At 42.0% G+C, this 21,025-nt stretch overlaps 1 protein-coding gene across 2 annotated transcripts in view; it reads left to right on the top strand.

Annotated features, from left to right (window-relative positions):
• ELOVL2 (ELOVL fatty acid elongase 2) overlaps positions 1-19,802 on the top strand; it is a 46,332-nt gene extending 26,530 nt beyond the window's left edge. For both annotated transcript variants that reach the window (XM_055800585.1, XM_005239094.3), the window contains exons 3-8: positions 3,777-3,964; positions 11,320-11,397; positions 12,543-12,714; positions 14,644-14,768; positions 16,315-16,449; positions 17,082-19,802. In XM_055800585.1, coding sequence (XP_055656560.1) covers positions 3,777-3,964; positions 11,320-11,397; positions 12,543-12,714; positions 14,644-14,768; positions 16,315-16,449; positions 17,082-17,210 — 827 coding nt within the window. In that variant the 3' untranslated portion in view covers positions 17,211-19,802. The remainder of the gene's footprint in view (positions 1-3,776; positions 3,965-11,319; positions 11,398-12,542; positions 12,715-14,643; positions 14,769-16,314; positions 16,450-17,081) is intronic.
• The last annotated feature ends 1,223 nt before the right edge of the window (positions 19,803-21,025 follow it).

Raw genomic sequence — 21,025 nt, 5'->3', positions numbered from 1 at the left:
ACAGCAATGCTGAAGATAGCCTTTGTTTGTCTGTGCCTTTTCTATATGCTCTTTAATTTAACTTGTGGTATAAAGACACAGTATCATACATTTTCTAAATAACGTAGCTCCCTCCAATGTGTTTATACACATAAATAAATCACAATAAACTGCAGTTTTAAATTGCATAGAAAGACCCCAGAAATGAAAAATCTAATGAATTCTTGAGAACTTCCCCAAATGTCTAAAACCAACAAATCGTTCCTCTTCTTTCTCTCCACCAATTTTCACCCACAGCACACACTTCATTCAGCAGCAAGATGGTTTAAAAGAATGGATAACAATGCTCTAGTCTTTTAAAAATCAATCCGATATTTATGGTTTATGTCGTAGGTGGTAACTCCTGAAATACTGGTATCACTATACTGGTTTTAGTCGTCATTAGCAGATGTGGCCGAGGGCATGAGAAGAGACAGAAAGCCATGCGCTGGTCCCAGCGGTCACCTCTGCTCCCATCGATAGTACCAGGTTAACACAAGCTGGAGTACTGCACTACTAGAATAAAGGGCGTATTATCAAAGATCTGAATTTCATTTTTATATAGGCATATTTTGTGCCTTTGAACTAGCAGAGCAAGTCCTTTGGATCAGGAAATAAAAGCCATATACATGCCCATCAGGTGCATCTCTTAATAAGAAGTGGTCTTACAATTTGGTGTTGGTCCATATTATTCCAGATAGGAAATTACCTAGGCTCAAGGCAAAATGAAAAAGAGTGAAATAACTGTGTTGTTCTGTAAGAGCGCTTTTTTCTCTTCTCCGTCATCTGCAGAGTATTGTTTGGTGTTACACAAAATTAAGGAATATTGAATTGCAGGAGCTAAATCTAGTTAATTGGTTGCTTGTTTTATCTGTGAAAAAAAAAAAAAAAACAAACAGAGATGGTCAAGAATAGATATATTTTAATAAAGTTATGATAAAGTAATGAGCACTCCTGACCTGAGTATGAACAGTAGCAAGGCATTGGTGCAAAACTGTCTACCCTCTGCACCTGAAAAGATCTGAATCTACTCAGACACTAACTAGCTAAAGTTGTACAGAAACCTGGATGGAAGCCTGATACCTTTAAAGAGCCTGGGAGGCCTGCCACTCATTTCGAAGAAGCCAAGATTTCACCCCAAGGGTCTGGCACATGATGCCCAGTGACTGTGAATGAGCTTATTCATGGAGCAGTCGGAGCTCGCGGGCGCCTGCTCCTTCCCCTGCTGCAGTCCAGCGCTTTCCCACTGCGGCTTTATTCACTGCCTTGGTCTCAAATTCAGATGCTGTGTGCATCCAGTATTGTAAAAATAATCCTTTCTCCTTTCAACAGCAGACCTTTACAGTACTTGAACATGCAGATCAGTCAGTGAGCAGAAATACTCTCCTTTTTCCGACAACCTTTTTTAAAATACACTCCCTTTCCTCTCCCTTCCTTCTACACTCGTGGGTAAGCCTAAGTGGAAATAAAACAATCGTGTTAATTGGCTGCCTTTTACAAACCACTTTCTGCCCACAACTGTCTTACCTTTCAAGGTCCCAAGGTTGAGGTGGAAAATAATCGGCAAGGGTACACGTTTTAATAATTTCTTTTGAAATGGAAATAGTATAGACCTTAAAAATACTTGATGTGCTGACCTGAGCAAGCCCATGAATTCTGCTTTTGTATGGATCAGCCCACATGCTTGTGGCCACTCACAAAAGAATGAAAACTTTCTGAGGATGTACTGGGGCAGAATTTAATGCTGTCTAACTTGTATTCTCAACTCTTCCCCTTACTTTTCCTTTTTGAGCAAACACGCTGTTTTGTTATCTGCTGATGCCAGCTGGCCTTTGTGCAAGTAACCTTTATGCACCAAGTGTTGCAATCCTCAGGTGGGGACACCTTTCTTTAGGTAGCAGTCTTGCAGATATGACTGCTTTCTACATCTTCATTTAGGATACCAATGAAACAAATTAACTTCTTACGCTCCTAAAACATACACTAGATCAACACTTACACATGCAACCTTTACCTGTCCTATGACTCCTGTGTCCTGTTGGGAGCCCATACGGGAGCAGAATCACCTCAAAAACACCCATTCCAGAGCTTCAGACGTGGCTTGTGAACTTTGAGAGGGTTTTTGGGCTCACACTGAGGCAATCCTGATAGGCATTGAGATCTGAGGACAGCAAACAGGCGTTCTAGCTTGGTAATGCACAACAAAGCAAGGCTGCCCTAAAGGACAGATTGGGCTTTGTAATCGTTGTGCTGTTGTGACTGCTTTAATCCTACACCTCTCCTCTTCTAGGGGTTTTGGGGAGTCCAGAAGGGTGAGTCAAAACCAGGAGAGCACTGATGTTCCATGGTGGCTTAGGTCTGGTTGAAAGTTTCCTGCAAAAGAGCTAACAACCCAGGTAGAGCCCCAGTCTGACAGACGAGTGTTAATAGCCACTGTGATGGAAGAAAGGTGGGAAGTGGGGAGAGATGGTAATGAGAAAGCAAGCTGATGTTCATAGCCCTGTTCATAAGATTACTCTAACTCACTTAAAATCTTGTTTTATGCATACCTGTAGGCTTGTATTTCTGAGGAAAGAACAGTCAGAAAGAATACAGCACGGCAAAACTGCAATCAGCAAGTGTTTGTTCAATGCTTGGGCACATTTGGTTTGTGCATCATCCGTTGCCCAGTCCTTTCCAAATTCCACACAGGCGAGAAAACAGTAAAATGGTTTGTCATGCACTGTGAATACCTTTTCTTCTTTTACAATTTCTAACATAATCTTGGTCTTTGTAAAAGATAAACTAAGTATTTTAAAACAGTTTCTAAGAGCAGAGGAACTACTGTGGCCTGTGCAATAGCTTCGCACTGACTTAGTTCTTCACTTACTCGGTAAACCATGGCAGCTTTAGAGCACCCTTTTGGAAAAACGAGCAGTGGTCCCCCTTGTTCTTTCGACAGATAAATGTCTGAAGATTGTTGTTGTGGAAAATTAACTCTAAATATTGCTGCACCTTAGGGGAAAAAAAAAACCCACCACCACTCTTTTCGCTTATGACATCCAGTTGCTCACAGGCGCCTCCAGATTGGCATATAGGATTAGGCTTTGCTCATATACACTGAACTATCTGATTACTGCCAATGGGATTACTCGTGTGAATAAGGCAAGCAGGATTTGACCTTAATATTTCATCTCAGGACCAGGCAAATGGCACAGAAACTGTAAGAAAGCCAAAGATCTTTGATAACTAACAAAGTAAACATTTGCCTTTTTTTTTTTCATATTTAATGTTTTTGAAAATCCTCCCCTTGTATAAATGTTTTCTAGTGAATGTTATAGACCCTCGTACTTACATGGCAAATGCAGAATTAAAATAATATATGAACTGGCAACTTTACAGGTCCACTGTACTTAATACTACCTACAAATTGTCCATTGAACAAATCAAGATATGATTTCATTATTAAGTCAAAACACAAAATTAAATTTTGAAAAGCATCTAGGAATGTTTTCTTCTTTTAATTTTCTCTTGCCTGTTAAAATGAGGAGATTTACGTGACCTGAAATTATTAGGGAATTCCATACAGTTTTCAGCACACATTCCCTGAATTAGTATGCAGTGTTGGGGAGGTAAAAGCAATGGATTGCTCTTGCGAGCAAAGCGTGGCAGATCCCCTCTCACACTTTTACCAGACTTTTTCCTGATGTGATCTACCTCATTTTAGCAATACTTTGCCATAGCCACCTCCATTGCCTGCTGCGTGTGTTTCTTTTCAGATGCCAGGGTTAGAGGATGGTTCCTTTTGGATTCTTACCTTCCCACGTTTTTCCTTACTGGAGCATACCTACTCTGCATATGGCTGGGCAACAAGTTCATGAAGGACAGGCCTCCCTTCTCTCTCAGGGCTCACCTCATTATATACAACCTTGGGATTACACTGCTCTCCCTGTACATGCTCATAGAGGTAAGTGTTCTTCATGCAGCGCAGCTGGGAAAGGTGAGCAATGCACAGTTTTTAGTAGAAAAATCTTACCAACAGGTAATTTTGCTAGGAAATTTAGCATCAATGGCAAAGTAAATTTAAGATCCAGAAAAGTCCCTTAGCAATTGGACAGTGAGTTGTACAGAACCTTCTTAGCTTGGATCTCGGCAAGTTTTACCTGTCCTTCCTGAGCTACAGCCCACACCTGGGGACAGCTGGCTGCTACCAGGACAGTGTCTCCAAGCATGAATCTGAATCTGCAGCAGTCCCTCAGCTGAAACATAACTACACCTCATCCTTAGCACCCACAAATATGCCCACAGATTCGGGTTTATTTCTATGACTGTCTATGGAATGATTTTTCTTTGAACAAATACCCATGTGTAAATGTGAACATATTTATAGGTGAGAATAAGTATCAATTTATCTATGGTATTGGCAACTCAATGTTATTTTTCTGCTCTCCTAAGAAGCTTTCCTCATAGTCAGACAGTAAGAGACAGGTGTTAAAAACCCACCACTTCAACCAAAAGCAAGTGCTGTGGGACTTGGAGGCTGAACATGGTCACGCAGATTATTTCTCCAGGGCTCATCAGGAAGGAATATAGAGAAATCAGGATCTGTTCAGAACTAGAAGAGAGGTTTGAATGCAGCTCAAAATTCTGCAACAGCAGAGGATTCAAACAGTGCTCTTCAACAAAGACATTAGTGTTTTCACCTCCCCAGTGGGGAGCAGAAGCCAAAAGTCACTATTTTGGTATTATTTGGGAGCTCCCCATTATGCCTTGTGATAATTGAGGTACTCAGTATTAAAGTGTTAACATCCATCACTTGTGGCCACAAAACCCAAACACTAAAAGATAAAACCCACAAAACATTTTCTGACTTGGCTTAGAAAGTGACCCCTGGAGAAGCCTTGGCTGAGGGATGTTGTTGACTTCATGGTGTGACCTGTAAGGCTGTGAGCTGACACTGCTGCCTTGCCTGCACAGCCTCACAGCATTCCTTGCTCCCTGGGCTCCCAGCCTCACGAGCAGCTTCCACCAGAAAAATAAGGACGGACTGTTCTATCAGCTGGACAAAAAACTTTGCAGAAGCCAAACAGGACCCCAAAGATTTCAAGTTTTAAATTAATTTGAGCTAAACACCAGGTCAAAAGGCTGAACAGCCGTTTAGGGGGCATGCCTTTGTGCTGAGGACCAACTGTGCTTCATCCTGGTCAGAGCTCCAACTGGCTTCAGCGGCTGCTGGAGGTGTCAGAGTGCAGGATCAGGCCCAGAGCAAAGGAGAAACCAACACAGTCACTGGAAGGTGTGATAACTCCATACGGACTGTCCTCCAAAATTTAAATTAGCACTTTGATGTTTAAATCCTCATTTTGCTTGAAGGTATACAGATAACTCTTCAGTAGCAGGACTCAGCAAAAAGGATTAACTGAATAGAAAACAAAAATACTGCTCCCTTCCCCTTGCAGGCTGATTTGGCTCACCACAAGTACACGAACAAGCAAAAAGAATTTTAGTAGGTCTCACTTACATGAATGAAGCAAACTCGGTTCTTGCCACCTTCATGTCCTTGTAAGAATTGCGTTGAGCCATCTCCCCACAGCCACCCCACTGCGCTGCCCTCTCTGAGGCCAACTGTGATGCAGATGACCGCTGAGTTGCCTCAGTCCTCAGATTAGTCCCTTTACATCTTGATTCTGTAGCTGGAGGCTGCTGATTTACGCCTCCCGAGCTGCAGCTGGGCACAGCTGGCAGTGGCTCATAGCTCCACATTTGGCATTTTTGGGAACTTGAGGATACGGTGACTGAGCTGCACTGCCAGGTGTTCTGCACCCTTCGCTCCCAGCTCTGGACTGGCAGCCAGACTGGTTTTATACTGCACAAGACATCATTTTTCTGTATTTTTCTGATAGGAACTTGCCTGGTTCCTATCACAGCTTCTCCCATGAAGGAGCAGAATGAAAGTTAAGGCTTGCAGACCTGCCTGAGGGAGCTTGCACATCCCTCCTGAAGGGAAATGAAACAGGCAAATAGGAGAGCAGAAATCATCTTCAGCACTGAATAAAGTTATGGTGACTCAACATTTCAAAGGGTTTCATTTCCAAAGCTTCTCTCTGGCTCTTATTCTCTCTGTCTTTTATGGACTGTAAGCTCTTTAAGGCAAGAGTTACCTATATTTAGAGCATTCTGCACAGTGGTTTATGTAAACACAGCTGATCCCTCCAGCGAGTATGAGTCAGGATTAATTCCTAGTTAGAAACATCTATAACAGTTATCTTAGTCCTCCATTCTCCCACTTCACCTGAACCCCTCTGGTCTCTGTAACACAGGTAAATAAAAAAATAAGCAGCTCCATAATAGAACTAAATCAGAAAAAGAACCCCAGTTATTAGCATTATTGTTCTTATCTCTTCTTGGTTTTGTTTATGAGGTGCCACACACCTTTTCTGATGATAGCTCCAGAATGGAGTGGGTGCTTCTTAGACATTCAAAAGAAAAATACCTCATTCAAAAGAAAAATATCTCGTTCAAAAGAAAGGGTGTATCTCCAACTGCAGACTGTCCCACATGATGGCTTTAGCGAGAAACATGGTAAAACAGCTGATGGGGGTACTTGTGCCACAGTTCTTCATCTCCTCACCTTCATCTCCTGACCTAGTTTAGCTGCCCCTTGACTTCGGTTGATTTGTACAACCTCAAGGCAAGAAGGCAAAGGTTACAGCAAGGAGTCATAACAAAAGGGCCGTTTTTATATCTCCAAGGGCAGATTCCTCTTTCAAGCCAGAGCTCCACACGCTGCCCCACAGGCATGGACTACCAGGGAGCTGCTTTTAGCTCCATGAGCTTTGAGGACAACCAATCCCCAAAGTACTTGAAGGAACAGCTCCAAGAAAACTCTAAGATGTGTCATTAGTATAGGATCAGATACCCCTACTATCCCTGAAGGACAAGGTGTAAAGGAAAACAGCTGTGCCCAGCTGCCCTCATCATACCGAGATATCTCAAAACTTTTGTGTCAAGAAGGAGTTAGGTGCCTCTGAAGGCCTCCCAGAAGGGCAGCTTTTTAGACCTTAGTTTAGATTTCTGAGTTAGGCAAATGCATTTTCTTGAAGTGGTCAAAGGCACTTACCTCCCCCCATTGAACCTAACGGAGAAGTGGGGCACTTGGTTTTGGAGCGTAGCTTTTCGAAGTACCTGACGCATAGACACAAGACCTGTGCTCGGACTAGGCATGCTGCCGGTGCACAGCTGGGGGGCAGAAGGCAGCTCCCCCCACCCTTACTGCTACAAGAGAAACCTGCATCAGAGGTTTGTAACTGGTTGTGTGCTCTTCTGTACCTTGAAGTGTTCACAGACCCGGGTCAAGGCTTATTGATCCAACAATTTCTAGTAACCTTGCCGCAAATCTGTCTGCAGAAAAACAAACACCACTGTTTCATTTTAATAAACCCCAAAACTTTTAGCAATTTCACTGCAGAAAAATATGCCTTGCCTCTACACAAATATCTGCCCAAGATCCTAAAAGTACGAACTGCGAGCAGAAAACCAGCTTACTGTGAAAAGCAATCAGGTCTTTACATCTTTTAAAATTAGTTCATGTGTGAGCCAACCCACAGACCACACTCCAGGGACGCAGTCGGAGATGCCAGAGGCCAAGACAAAGTTTTGAAGTCCACCTGAGGATAAAACTGTCACAACTCCAATGATAAATTAAAACTGGAAACAAAGGAGACCAATGTTGATCTCCAAGTTGTAAAATTACTCAGGTGAGGATACTCTCTTCCATTAATAGGAAAAGACATAATGTTTACCATAGTCTTAGGCTGCTTTCCCCGGCAGTAAGTATCACCTCTGCCCTATTGAAATTAAAATCTCAGCTAGTCATTAAGGTCTTACCCAAGTACTCTTCTTGATCAGGCACTGAGAAAACCAGGACACTTGGCACCATCTGGGTCAGATTAAAAAGGAGATCTAGAGGTATGTGTCATTAGCATAGGGGTGGCGTGATGTCTCAAACTGCCTGTATCCCCAGGTAGCTTCACAGACTTATTACAAATCCTATGGATTTGTAAGCAAGAAACCACATCCATGTGGGGAAGCAGGACTTGCATGTGAGGACCCCTTGATTCAGAGCAAAGGGGAAAGAGCAGAACTCCACAAGTACTGCAATCCCAGTGCATTAACCTTTCTAGTGAAGCCAAAAAAAAATGCCTTTTACCTCACATGATAAAAAAAAAAAAAAGTAAATTACCTGCACTTTACTTGTTTCTAGGAGCTGAAAATTCACCACAGTGATTCCAGTTTCTGAATTATAGTCATGATTTGCAGATCCATAGTTGCCAAAACCATGTGAGGATTCCCAGGATTACCAGAATTGCTTTCTCTGTATCCTCTGATAGCAGGGAGAGGTCAGAAGCACAATGCTGGCACAATCAGCAACCAGTTTTTGAAGAAAAAAACAACCACCAGTTTTAGTTCTATACATTGCAACTAGAATTACACATCACAAATTACTAGAATGTCCAGTATAATGCCTGGAGTTGGGATAATTGTGGGCAAAATGGAAAAAAAAAAGAAAACCAAACAAAAATAAAAATAGAAGGTGCACTTAAACTCTGTTTTGTTCCTTTTTTATGATGGCTGATATTACAAAAATTTACTTCCTGACTGTGCAGGTGTTAAAAAGATAGAATTTGAGTAGCAGAAGGTCTGAGTAAAGTCTTAATAATGCAAGTGATGAGGAAAGGTAAAAAAAGACGTATAGATCCTGGCTGATTTGAACTGTCCTGGAATTTTACTATAGAAATTCAACTTCAACATAATGATTTTTATTATTTTTTTTAAGATTGTAATAAATGATTGGTTACACTCCTTCCTTAATTGTTAGAAGTAAGAAATTATTCTAAATCCATGAGGGCTGGTACTTGAGGTAAAGGCTTCCTTTGAAGTAACTGGGACAGAAAGACTGTCTTAACCTTAGGGGAGCAAGAGGAAAAGAACAAAGTGGGGAAACAGAAGAGATCAGGTGCAATTTTCTATCATTCAGAAGAAGGAAGATACGAGGCGGGGGGGGGGGGGGGGGGGGCGGGGGGAAGACAGCAAAAGGTTACTGAGAGTGCAGTGTAACGCAGTGAAATGCAAGGACAAAAGCAAACAGCTTTTTTAACTAAGAACTTTGTCTGAATAGAGTTAAATTCCCAGGTGTTTTTTTATCTTAATCAAATAATTTGTTTGGAGAGCTGAGGAGCTGACTTTGCTGTCCTTGCCTGCAGTTATTCTAGCTGGACATGTTGTCCTCATGTCTCAGTTTTCACCCTCCGAGTTCTCCGTGCCTTTCCTACCGACCTTTCTGAGCTCTGCGTTTAGTAGAACATTCAGCCTGTTCATCAAAAAGGCAGCGCTCTGGATCTCACCTGCATATTTAAATAGAATTCAGTAAACTTTACTGGGAATTAAGAGTAAAAATTCGTATGATGAGGTTTTTCACATGTGCAAAGCTTCTGATACCACCACTGGTAGCACAAAGTAGCATACAGGAGCTATTCAGAATAGATGTAATCAAAGATTCATGGGAAATAAGCCTAGAAGGGATTTCTTTTAGCCCATTTCCACTATCCCAGACAACAGCAACACACAAAGTAATTATCATTCATATATATCCATATATATATTGATATAACTAATTTTGAAGTCATTAGCTCACTAATCCTTCTAGCAGTCTCCATTTACTTCAGGGGTATTAAATGGAACTGGCTGAGTTTCTCACAACATGGCTTTACTTTTCAAAGAGGTTTTGTTCACAAAAAAAATTCAGCAATTTATCAAAACTTCATTTAGGAAGGGGGCCTTATTTTTGTCACTGTGATATGAACTTTCTGACCTCAAAATAAGAAGAAAGCATGGGACCGCTCACTTCTTCCACTCTGGAATAGCCAGTATCCTTCCAATTATGATGCTCCAGCAGGATGAGAGATCCAGCATGGAGTTCAGCTGTACGTATTGCAGGTCAGGATAGCAAACCCCAGTCACTGTATTACAGAATTAGGCCATCTTTTTCGGGGGGATACTATGCATGCAGTTATTGGACCCCTGACTAGACCCATGGAGAGATGATAAGCCTCACCAAGGAGTAGCTCAAAGCATGCTTTTCATGTTTCTGTCCCCATGAAAAATCTCTCAACTGCATCATAAAGAAGGACAACAAAATATTTTAATTGGGAAAAATCTTGTGGGGTATTTCCTATTCAGCATGTGTTTCTTGTTTGGCATAACACCGCTACGAAGTTGTTACATTTGGGGAAACTGAGGCACTGACCAAGTGGCAGGGATGGGACTAGGCTCTGGGAATTCCCCAGTCCTGAGATGAGCAATCTAGCCCATGCTGGTTTTCCCTGTCAGGGTTATGGTCTTGCCAGATTACAGCTTGTGTGAGATCTTCAAAACACGAATAGCAATCTGGAAACACAGGCTAGCCATCTAAAATCTGGGATTCTTGGAGGCTCAACTGAAGATAAGCAACCTCTATAGAGAGATATTCTTCAACAAATACTATTTACATATGATTTTACAATTGAATGTCCTAGCCAGAACACCTGCCTGAAAGCTGTCTAGGTATTGTTTAAGACTGATTTAATGATAAATCAAGGATGATTAATGGTACGTTCCTCTATTCATCTACTGATGTTGAAGTGCAATGGCCCCAGTAGCACTGCGGTGTGCCTTCACCCCAGCCTCTTGGGCAGCAATTCAGATGCTTCCCGGTGTGACATCTGCTAAGTCTAAAAAATTGCTTGAGTGTCTATCCATGTCCCCATTCAGCACTATGCCAGCTCTTCTCTACTTCCTCCCACGTTTATCCGTGTAGGATAAAGAGAGAAGTGTATAGCATTAAGAAGTATTTCTCTCTTTGTGCTATTTTGGATTTACCTTCTGTTTGCTTTGCTTAGCACCAGGGAATTTCTCGAGGCTAGTTTTGCACAGGTAGCTGTGTTAAGTTTCCATTCATACTGCTTCAGGACAGAATATTCAAGCATGAGATTTAGAGTGAAGATCACTGCATAAGTAACAAGAGATTTTAATAGATGCCTTGAAGGGTCTAAAGCCAGAGAAATGTAAAAGATGTACTGTTTCAGCGTATACCTCCAACACAATGTGATGCCCTTCTTCAAAACAGAAGACACTAGCAAGTTGTCTGGTTTAAGAGCATCAGTTCGTGGAAGGAGCGGGAACCTACCGTACTTCCGTGCTGCTTTTTTCAACAAACACAGAACTGCAGTGGTAAAAAAATGCTACGCCTGTTCATGAGGATAACTGCTCTGTTTTCTGTTCCAGCTCATCCTTGCCACATGGGAAGGAGGCTACAACTTGCAGTGCCAGAACCTCCACAGCGCAGGGGAGGCGGACATGCGGGTGAGCCACAGCAGCAGCTCAAGCCCCAGCATCCATGGCCATCCTTCCCTCCACATCCTTGGTGCAACACTTCTGCGGCCACAGCAGTTATGAGGATGTTATCGGCGACATCTTTAACACAAGGCTTTTAATCGGGTTGCCTAATAGCTGGTAGAAAACAAGAAGTGTTATCCTTTTGATTCAATACAGGTGCATCCTTGCAGTGGAAAGCACGACAGGGAGTAATTTGAAAAGCCATATATCAAGATCTGTTGTCAAAATGGTGTTGCCTGACTATTGGAACAGACAATATGGATCGTTAAAAAACTTGGAACAAAAATCAACCATCTAAAATGTAACACTTATTTAGCTATAGCTGGAAATTGATTTAAACCCCACCCTAAACTCTGGAAAACTGCAGTGACATTTTGCTGGTTTGACTCACCTCTAGTTTCAACCCTTATTTCTACATCACAGAAATTTCATCTCTTAAGTCTGTTATTCCCCATGTCAAGCTTACATTCCAGACAACGTTAAAGCTCAAGTGCAGAAAAACTAGTAAACTTACATAATTTATTATATATATATAAAAAATATAACCCAACCCTCAAAATTTGTCTGTGGTATGGCAAGGAAAAGGTCAGTTAAATACCTTTTCCCATCCACAAGGTGTTTTCCCCCTGTTTTACCTGTCTGTAACTGTCCTAGGACATACCCTGAGCTCTGATAAAGCCTCTCAAGCCCAGAGGAGGGTACATTCCATTGCGTTGAGTGTCAAATTGGATTATTTGAAAAGAAGCTGCCAGCAAAATCACTTCAGTGCCAAGAAAGTGTAAGTGGTAGCACCCTTAAAACAGAAACAACAAAAAGTCGTCGGCATCCCCCCCCAACTGTATCTCTGAAGAAAAAAATAGAACGATTATAAACATTGAGGAAAGGTTTCCTATTTCTTAAATTATATATTTATACAATCACATAATAACTGTTTCTAAACTGTCTCATTCAAAAGGGAAATAAAATCGAAGCCAGAACTTGTGCTTCTCCTTCAGTAGGATATTAATGCCTTTGGGAAAGTTTCATGCCTATGGACAGATGAAGTACAGCAATATTTAAGTCTTTTTATAGACAAATATTGATCTTCTGCTCCTTTGTTCTTGCTTGTACAGGTAGCCAAGGTGCTGTGGTGGTATTATTTTTCCAAAGTAATTGAATTCATGGACACTATCTTCTTTGTACTGAGAAAGAAAAGGAGCCAGATCACCTTCCTTCATGTGTATCACCATGCCACGATGTTTAACATTTGGTGGTGTGTCCTGAACTGGATACCCTGTGGGCAAAGTAAGTCTCTGTTTGCTTCATCTCCCGGGGTATAAGTCACCTGTTGCTGGAGGGGAATCACGTCGCTCTGCAAAGCACGTGTGTCGCTGTGCTATGTGATAGCACCTTTAAGGTTCATTGCCTTTGAGAACTGCTGAACACCTGCAGACCGCAATAAAATTAAAAGCATGGTTAAAAGTTCAGGCCAAAAATATCTGACTGTTAGGTCTCAGATTTTTCACTTAGCTGCCACAGCCTCTTGGATTTACTTCTCTTCAAACCACCTTTAGGCAGGATAACACTACTGCATCGTACACAAGAGCTATCGCATACAAAACCTACTCTAAAAGCAGATCTGGGAGGAAATCATGACCTTAGTAAAGGCAGTGTCAATCACAACAAATTAACTCAATAGCATTTTTACAGGCAAATTTATGTTTGACTCCTGTATGCAGCAATCCAACATTCTGATTTAGCAAAACACCTACAAAATCACTAATTAAAATACCAGTTTGAGTTTGTTTTGTTTTAAATGAGAATACATCTCATTCAAGTAGTAGAACTACTGGACAGCCAGAACTGTTCAATACGGTCTTGCATTTCATATTGCAACAACAGAAGTAGCAGCATCCTTTGCCTTATTATATTTTGGGTACAATATATTTTATACAACAGTAATCTCTAAACTTCTTGGCTCTTGGGAGGATATTGTAATTGTTATCATCTCCCCTGTTGAGTTAGGGAAGATGTATGGTGCCACAAGCCAGTCACTTGGCATTTGTATACTAGGTCCAAAAAATAAAGAACTACTTCAGGTGTCTCAACATGCATGTTTTTCCAGGGCTTCATACAGCCAGAGGCTTCCTGTGGCATTATCACCAGAGCTGGGAAGAAAATTAGTTTTCTTTCTTTGAGCTTTTAAAGATACTCAGTCCACTGTAATATTTTGTAAAGCAACCCGCTGCAGGTGTTTCTCTGAACAGAAAGCAGAATTCACATTTGCTGGCACTCATTACGGACAGCACAAAAATCAGAGTAAAACAGTGTTACAGGTAGAAGCAGAGATCAAGGATTTCACAGCAAATAGAAACTGTTTCAACAGAAGTGTAAACAAATTGATGGGTGTTTGTGCTTTCTTTGTGTCTGAACGTATTCCCCATGCTTCACACTGGCTTTGCACGATTGTAATTAACAGAGCATAAAAATCAGTAGCTAAGTAATTAATCAATCACTATTAATCAGTGGAAAACCCAAAACAACTGGTGAGACCATCCTGTAGTGTTCAAGCACTGCCTTGTGCTCATACATGAGCATATAGGAGAGAGTAGTGCTGCTACTTCTCAATAGTCTGTAAGGTACAGAGGGTAATTAATTTGCTCTAGAATATGTAGTAATTCAAGTGATGAGGTATTATCTTGGGTGAAATTCTGGAAATTCGCACCTAGCAGAAGAGCCACTGAAGAAAATGAGAGCGATGCTCAAACACAGCCACACGAGGCTAGTTTGCTTCAGTGTAAAGCCATTACTACTACATCAGGGAGCCAGAGAGCAGGTGCAGCTACTAATACTACTAAGGTGCAGTACCAGCAGCACAGTCACCCACAGCAGTGTTCAAAGCTTACAGCAATAATGGAGAGACTCACGCAAAGAAGGTTTAGAGGGAAACAAAAGCAATAACCCGTAAACTATGGAATAGAAAAGGAAACTGAAGAGAAAGTGAAAAATATGGCATGAAAATACAATATTCAGCATGAGAAAAAACTGGTAGGAAGTATTATTTAGTTTGTCAGTTGTCCATAGGACAGCACCTCTTCACATCAGGAATGTCTTTAGCAAAGGGCAAGTGCAAAGGGAAGACTTATCATATGCAACAGACATTGCTAGAATAATATCTTCTCTCACTTTTTAGCAGTTGTTATCTAAAAATGTTTCCTTGATGGATTTTTACAGGTTTCTTTGGACCCACTTTGAATAGCTTTATCCATGTGCTTATGTATTCTTATTACGGACTGTCAGTCATCCCTTCCATGCGCAAATATCTCTGGTGGAAGAAATACCTCACTCAGGCACAATTGGTACGTATCTATTTGACTCTCATGTTTAACTACCAGAAATCCTTCAAAATGCCAGAGGGGGCAAAATGAATGATAAAGACTGTCGTTTGCAGAATTAAGCCAGTTTGAATTCAAATATAACAAAGCCACCATATAGAATAAGTCCCTAGTGCAGCCCAGTATAACTTAATAAAGGAAATTATGGTCTGAAATATTTTCTACAATACAGTAGAAAGTCTACAGTCCATAAAATTCCACAATTTTTGATCTCTTGCATACAAAATTAACACCACTTAATCCTGGCAAATGGACTGATTCAAAAGCTATTAAAACTGTCCTATAGAATCAGCTCCAGCTGGCTCCAGGATGGACCCAGCGCTGGCCAAAGCTGAGCCCATCAGCAAAGCTGGGGGCACCTCTGTGGTATCATATTTAATAAAGGGTAAAAAATGCTGCACAGCAGCGGAGAGAGAGGAGCAAGAAAACATGAAACAGCCCTGCAGCCACCCAGGTCTGAGCAGAAGGAGGGGAGGAGGGACAGAGACTCCCCGGCAGCCCGTGGTGAAGCCCATTAATTAATTAAATAAATAACCTTCCTGAAGTCGAGTCTGTTTTGCCTGTGACTGTAGTTGGCAAGTTTTACCAATTGCTCTGCCCTTACCTCAACCCATGAGTTTCTTAATCTTATTTTCTCCCCCTACTCTACTGAGGATGTGAGAGAGCAGCTGGGTGGGCACCTGGCAGCCAACCAAGGTTAACTCACCACACCACGTTACAACTAAAAAATGCAAAATTATGTAAACAAACTCTTAGACAAGACAGAAGTTCTCTGACTTCTTAAAGTCCATTCCAGCAGGTACTGTACCCAAAGAGCTGAGCCACATCAAAAACTTCTATCAACAAGATACAGGGCTTGATATGAAATAGTGTTCCTTCCGCTTTTGTATCTTGGGGCCTTTTCATATTATTTGGGAGTTCAGATGTTTGCAGTGAACTTAAAACACCTTGTAGAAATGTGTTCAGCAAATGCTTCTCCCCTGAGCTGAGACCATCCCTGCAGCTGCAACACGCTGCCCTGAAGCATGCTGCCACTCCTTCTGCATCTCATTTTTGCTTCGTTTGTCCCCATCTTAACTCCATCAATGCAAATGCCAGGCTGCCTGAACTTCTCAGACCTGGGATTTCCATTCTCTATTTAGACTTCTAAAGCTGTTGCCTGGAGTCTTCAGAGTTTTCTCAAGCTTCTGTCCAGCAAGAGACAACACTGTACCTGGCATGACATGGTCTGGAAGATAAAACAACCCCTATTAAAATAAAAGAGCTTACATTTTGCCAACTAGGCCTATAAACTCAGACTTTTTGAAACCTCTGACCCCTTAGGTGTGGGTTTTTTTTTTTTCATTTAATAAGAACACCATTTTAACTTCACCCTCACAATACATGCACAGGTTCAGAAAGGGATAGTTTTTGAGTACTCAAACTTCCCAAGAGCAGGACTAGGTGACGTCGTTATATCTGATTTAGCTAGTATTGATGCAAATATTCATGCATGATCTTTCCTCCACAGATCCAGTTTCTGCTCACTATTGTACACACGCTCAGTGCAGCTGTGAAGCCATGTGGATTCCCATTTGGCTGCCTCATGTTCCAGTCCTCCTACATGGCCACACTGGTCATTCTCTTCATAAACTTCTACATTAAGGTAAGAGTCTTCCAAGAACTCTCTGACAAGGGTGGGGGAGAAAAAGAACTTTTTGGATAGTGGCACTAGTGAATTCACGTGTAGAATGAGCATCAATACTTAAAATATGTTTGTATTACAATATATATGTCAGTTAAGAATGATCAATACAGCAACGTCTGCAAAAGACGGTTGTTCGGTAGAGATGACCTCCCCATCATAGCTCAGCTTTTCTGCACTTGGAGAGCAAGCCAGGAGGTGTGTTCAGGATTAAGAGGTCTGAATTTCCTCTTTGGGGCAACTTCTTGAGTTCTTCTCTCCCTCCTTGGAAAAAAAGAAAGAGGCAGCTGAGTCTTTGCATTGTTTATTTCACCTTTTTTTTAGCAGGCACTGCTCCAGCCTGCCTGCGCACATAGAGCTTTTAGTTAAAATGTCTTAAAATGTCTTTTGACATCAAGAAGTATTACAGTAATACTAGTAAGGTAATATCACCCAGAGCAGTGAAAATAATACAGTTCTCTTAATGCAGTCTGAAGCAAACATACACATCTGCATCAACAACACCAGACAGCTCCATTTTACAGTTAACCATAAGTAGTGTTCGGGGGACACTAAATAAATCCAAGTACTTACTTTTGATTTGGCTTTTATAGACATATCGGAAAGCACCTTCAAGAACAGCTATAGAGGAAACCCCTGACACAAAACAGATCAAGAATGGTTTCCATAAGGACTGCTTTGCTGCTGCCAATGGATTCCTGAACAATAAGAAAGTACAATAAGTATAGTATTTCCTATGATTTTTTTTCCAAAAAAAAAAAAAAAAAGAAAAAAGAAGAAAAAAAGACTGAATTACAAGCTTTAGCTTAAAACCTATTTGATTACATTTATCAGTTCTTTGTACCAGACACTTATTAATGTACTGCTCTTTAGGTTTTAACAAAACGAGTAGAATTACTTGTCCTGTCAGAGATCACCATTGGAAGAAAGACGGCCAAGATCTTTCTCATATGAAAAAGAAAACCTTTCTGATCTCTAATGCTGACACAAAAACGCCTTATAAAACACTTGATGAATGAATGAATCCATCAATGCCTTCAAAAGGTTGGGACTCTGTTCAGACTAATGTGGTGAGAACTTTCTGTGCATGTGAGAGGTCTTGAGGCAAGGCTTTGAGTGCACCCAACGAATGGGAGGGGGAAGAAAGAAAGGGGGGGGGGGGGGGGGGGAAGAAAGAAAGGTGAGATTCATACCTTTCCCATCACCATACCCGTCTTTGCTTCTTCCCCACTGTTCTCCAAAGCACACTCCCTTCCCACGGACACCAGGAAGGTGCAGCCATCCCTTTGGTCCTACGGGAACCCTGGGGAAGGGCATAACCTAGGGCAGAGCCCAGGTGCTCCATCCCATAGTTTGCAGACAGACGTGCACCTTGCTTACTTGCTTCACGTACGTGCAACCTGACTCAAACACCAGGAGCTTGCTAGTTCAGGGGGCTGGGCTGGTAGCACCTGGGAGTGCCCAGGATTATACTTGGAGTACACAATATCACTCACTGATACGGGATGTTGAGCTCCAGTCAGAACAAATCAAGTCACTTGGGATGTGCTGAATTAATAGTTCTGAGTAAACGGATTTTGAAAGAAATAGGAGCTCAACAAGTTAATGAAGATAAATCCTTTAAGTGTAAACATGCGCAAAGTTAATCCTATACAAACACTGCTAATTGGATGCAAACTGATGTGCCACATGTTAACAGACTGGAAGATGAAGAAAATCTAAAAAGTGAATTCAGCAATGAGCAAAGCACATCATACAGGAATTTCTCTGCTAGGTAGGTCTTATTCAGACTGGTCTCTTGAGAAACAGGTGGGACTGAGGCACAGCCCTCTGCAGGGAAAGCACGGAGATGTTTGCTGGCTGCAACTGTGACCGGTGTGTCACTCGCAATAGCCAGTCACCATCTGCTCTGCTCCAGTTCACTGCTTTTACCCCCTACTTAAATGGTTAAAAATGAAGAATACCCAGGGTTAGCTTTGGGGATCTGCCCTCCCCCTTTTCTCATCTCACCCCTTTCAAAACCTCTGCTAAAAGTGGGCACAGCCCTTTTCCTCTCCCTGTTTCACAGTGCAGTAACTCTGGTCTTTTCCAATCTCATGTGTGTAAATTCTCCCAACAAAAATACCTTTCAGAGTCACCCCAGCCCCGCAATCAGAGCCACCTGAGCCCCGCAAGCCCCTTGGACTGAAGTAGTTCTGTAGCAGGACCATGTCCTCTCCCTCCCATCACCCCACAGGGTCCCAGGGCAGGAGGGGGACACAGCAGATGTGGAGCCAGGGCAGAGGGACTGAGCAGCCATGGAGAGCTCATGCGGAGAGACAGCAGCACATCTGAGCATCCCGGCTGCTAAACAGCATCATCACGCACCGGGTAACCAAAATACCGGCAATAGTCAAACACTTTCACACCACCACCACAGACATACACCTAACTGGTGTGTGCTCACATTTGCTCCCCCTTCAAGAAGCTGGCCACAGTGGAAGTCAGCGTTTTGCTTTATTTAATGTTTGAGAAGGAGGGAAGGCAGCAACTAGAAAAAACAAAACACCCAGAGCCACAAAGCCTGGCCCCTGCGTGCATATATTAGTTCTCACCAGCCCTTCCAGAACCTTTGCTTTGTTGGGTTTTCTGGTTGATTCTGTAAAACTCACAAGTTCTAAGAGATCAGCAGGTTTGGCTGAAGGTGTTGTACATGGCCCTAAGCAAAGGGAGAGCTTCAGAGCTCTGCAGATGTCAGCTTGATGCTGGAAACCAAGGGAAAGGCCGAGGGAATCAGAAGAACTGACAATATAGCACACAAGGCAACTAGCCGAATCATTCATCTAAGGCAGGCAACAAAATGGTCGTTGTAACGTTGGCAACAAAAGTGGCCCAGCGTGGATTTTAGGCCAAGTGGAGTCCATAACCTTTTGATGGCAAGGCACGCATTTGACTATCAAGGTGGACAGCGTCAGCATGCGAAGTCTTAGAAGTTTACTATGACAACCAAACCCACAGATCTTGTCTTTTGTTTTCTTAAAACCTCATTCGAAAGAAAGAGAAATAAAGAAATGCCTTACTTGAAACTCAAAGGGCTGGGGAAAAAAAAAGAAAAAGAAAAGAAAAAAAAAAAAAAAAAAAAAGGAAAAAACCAAGCTGGTCTCACCTTGCAGATCCAGACTGGCCAGGAAGGCTGGAACCAGGTATGTTTTAAATTCTTCAGATCTGTCTTAACATCTTCAAAATGCTGCAACTTTGAAGAGAGAGAAACACTGACTTTTTAAACTGATTTTCCTGTAATACATAACACTGTAAATAAACAAATTTTACTATCAGGCTGTCTCCACTCCTCTTTAAGGCATCAGATTGCTGGGAACTGATCAGAGGCTACTTTCATTCTCAAACTTTTTTCAGAAAGTTCTTAGGACATTCCCCTCAGACTGAGGAACAACCTCCACCACTTTTCACACGGCCACCCCTGGTGTTGATGTAAAGCTCCCCTGCAGTTTTTGTACAGCTGTTGGCTGTGCTCTGTTCTCCTCGTCAACTGGGCATTTCTGCATATCATGCTCATATACACACACATACTATTTAGGTTGATAGGAAACAGTTTTCTATAGCATGTAGATGCAGCATGTTTACACTGCCTCCTTAAGATACATTTCTCTGGTATACTGGACATCCATGTCCCCCTCCTAGACATTCCTGCTTTTTAGCAGTGGTTCTACAGGCAAAACAGGCTCCCAGCTTTGCTCCCTTGGGGTTTAGCTCAGATGCATGAAGTGGATGTTGTGAGTCCCTCATACTGAGCTTGCTGTTTCAATCAGAGAGAAAAAACACTTTCCGTTCAATCCAAACAGACTTGCTAACATTAGCCGGACTCTGGTACCTCCCTGTTCCCAGGCTCTCTTGCCTTGCAGACTTCGGCTGGTGAGATCCTTTTGATTCATTTATTATAAAACGGGTGAAAATAGCAGTCTTGACTTTGATGGAGGAAAATTTCCAAATGTTGCACTGGAAGACAACCATTGCATCTCACTCATTAGTTCAGATGAGTTTGACCTCTGGTTTTGATTCACATTTCATGCACTCCATGGTGCCCTACACACAATACCAAAAACACCTCTAGATTTTGCTGTGCATGACAGTGTGAGGGCACAGTGAAGTGTAACTGAAGCATCACGGTTGAGACAGTGGAGGTACAATTTACAGCTCTTCACCCAGACTTACCTACCTGGGGGCAGAGAGCCTGATTCGCCCCTTATGTGCCAAGATGTGGAATCCTGTCAGTCAATCCAGACTCCCTTACTAGCAATGCAGCTTCTTGTGCCTGCTGTTTCTGCTATATAAAGGCTTCAAAACGTCTCATTTGGGAGCTCTATCTGAGAAAAATAAGCAAATAAATCAGCAGTCAACACAGCCAAGAACGAAGCATGTGAATTTCCAGTGACTCCTGTGCAGATTTTGCAGCTGTGAGAGGCTTTTAACCGACGCATATTTACTGGAAAAAGGCAAAACCTAGGCTTGAATGATTATTTCAAACCCACATAAAGGGTAA

Source organism: Falco peregrinus, chromosome 3, assembly GCF_023634155.1.
Source record: "Falco peregrinus isolate bFalPer1 chromosome 3, bFalPer1.pri, whole genome shotgun sequence".
Classification (NCBI taxonomy): domain Eukaryota; kingdom Metazoa; phylum Chordata; class Aves; order Falconiformes; family Falconidae; genus Falco; species Falco peregrinus.
The sequence above is the reverse complement of the archived record's forward strand: the minus strand, read 5'-3'. Positions and strand labels throughout refer to the sequence as shown.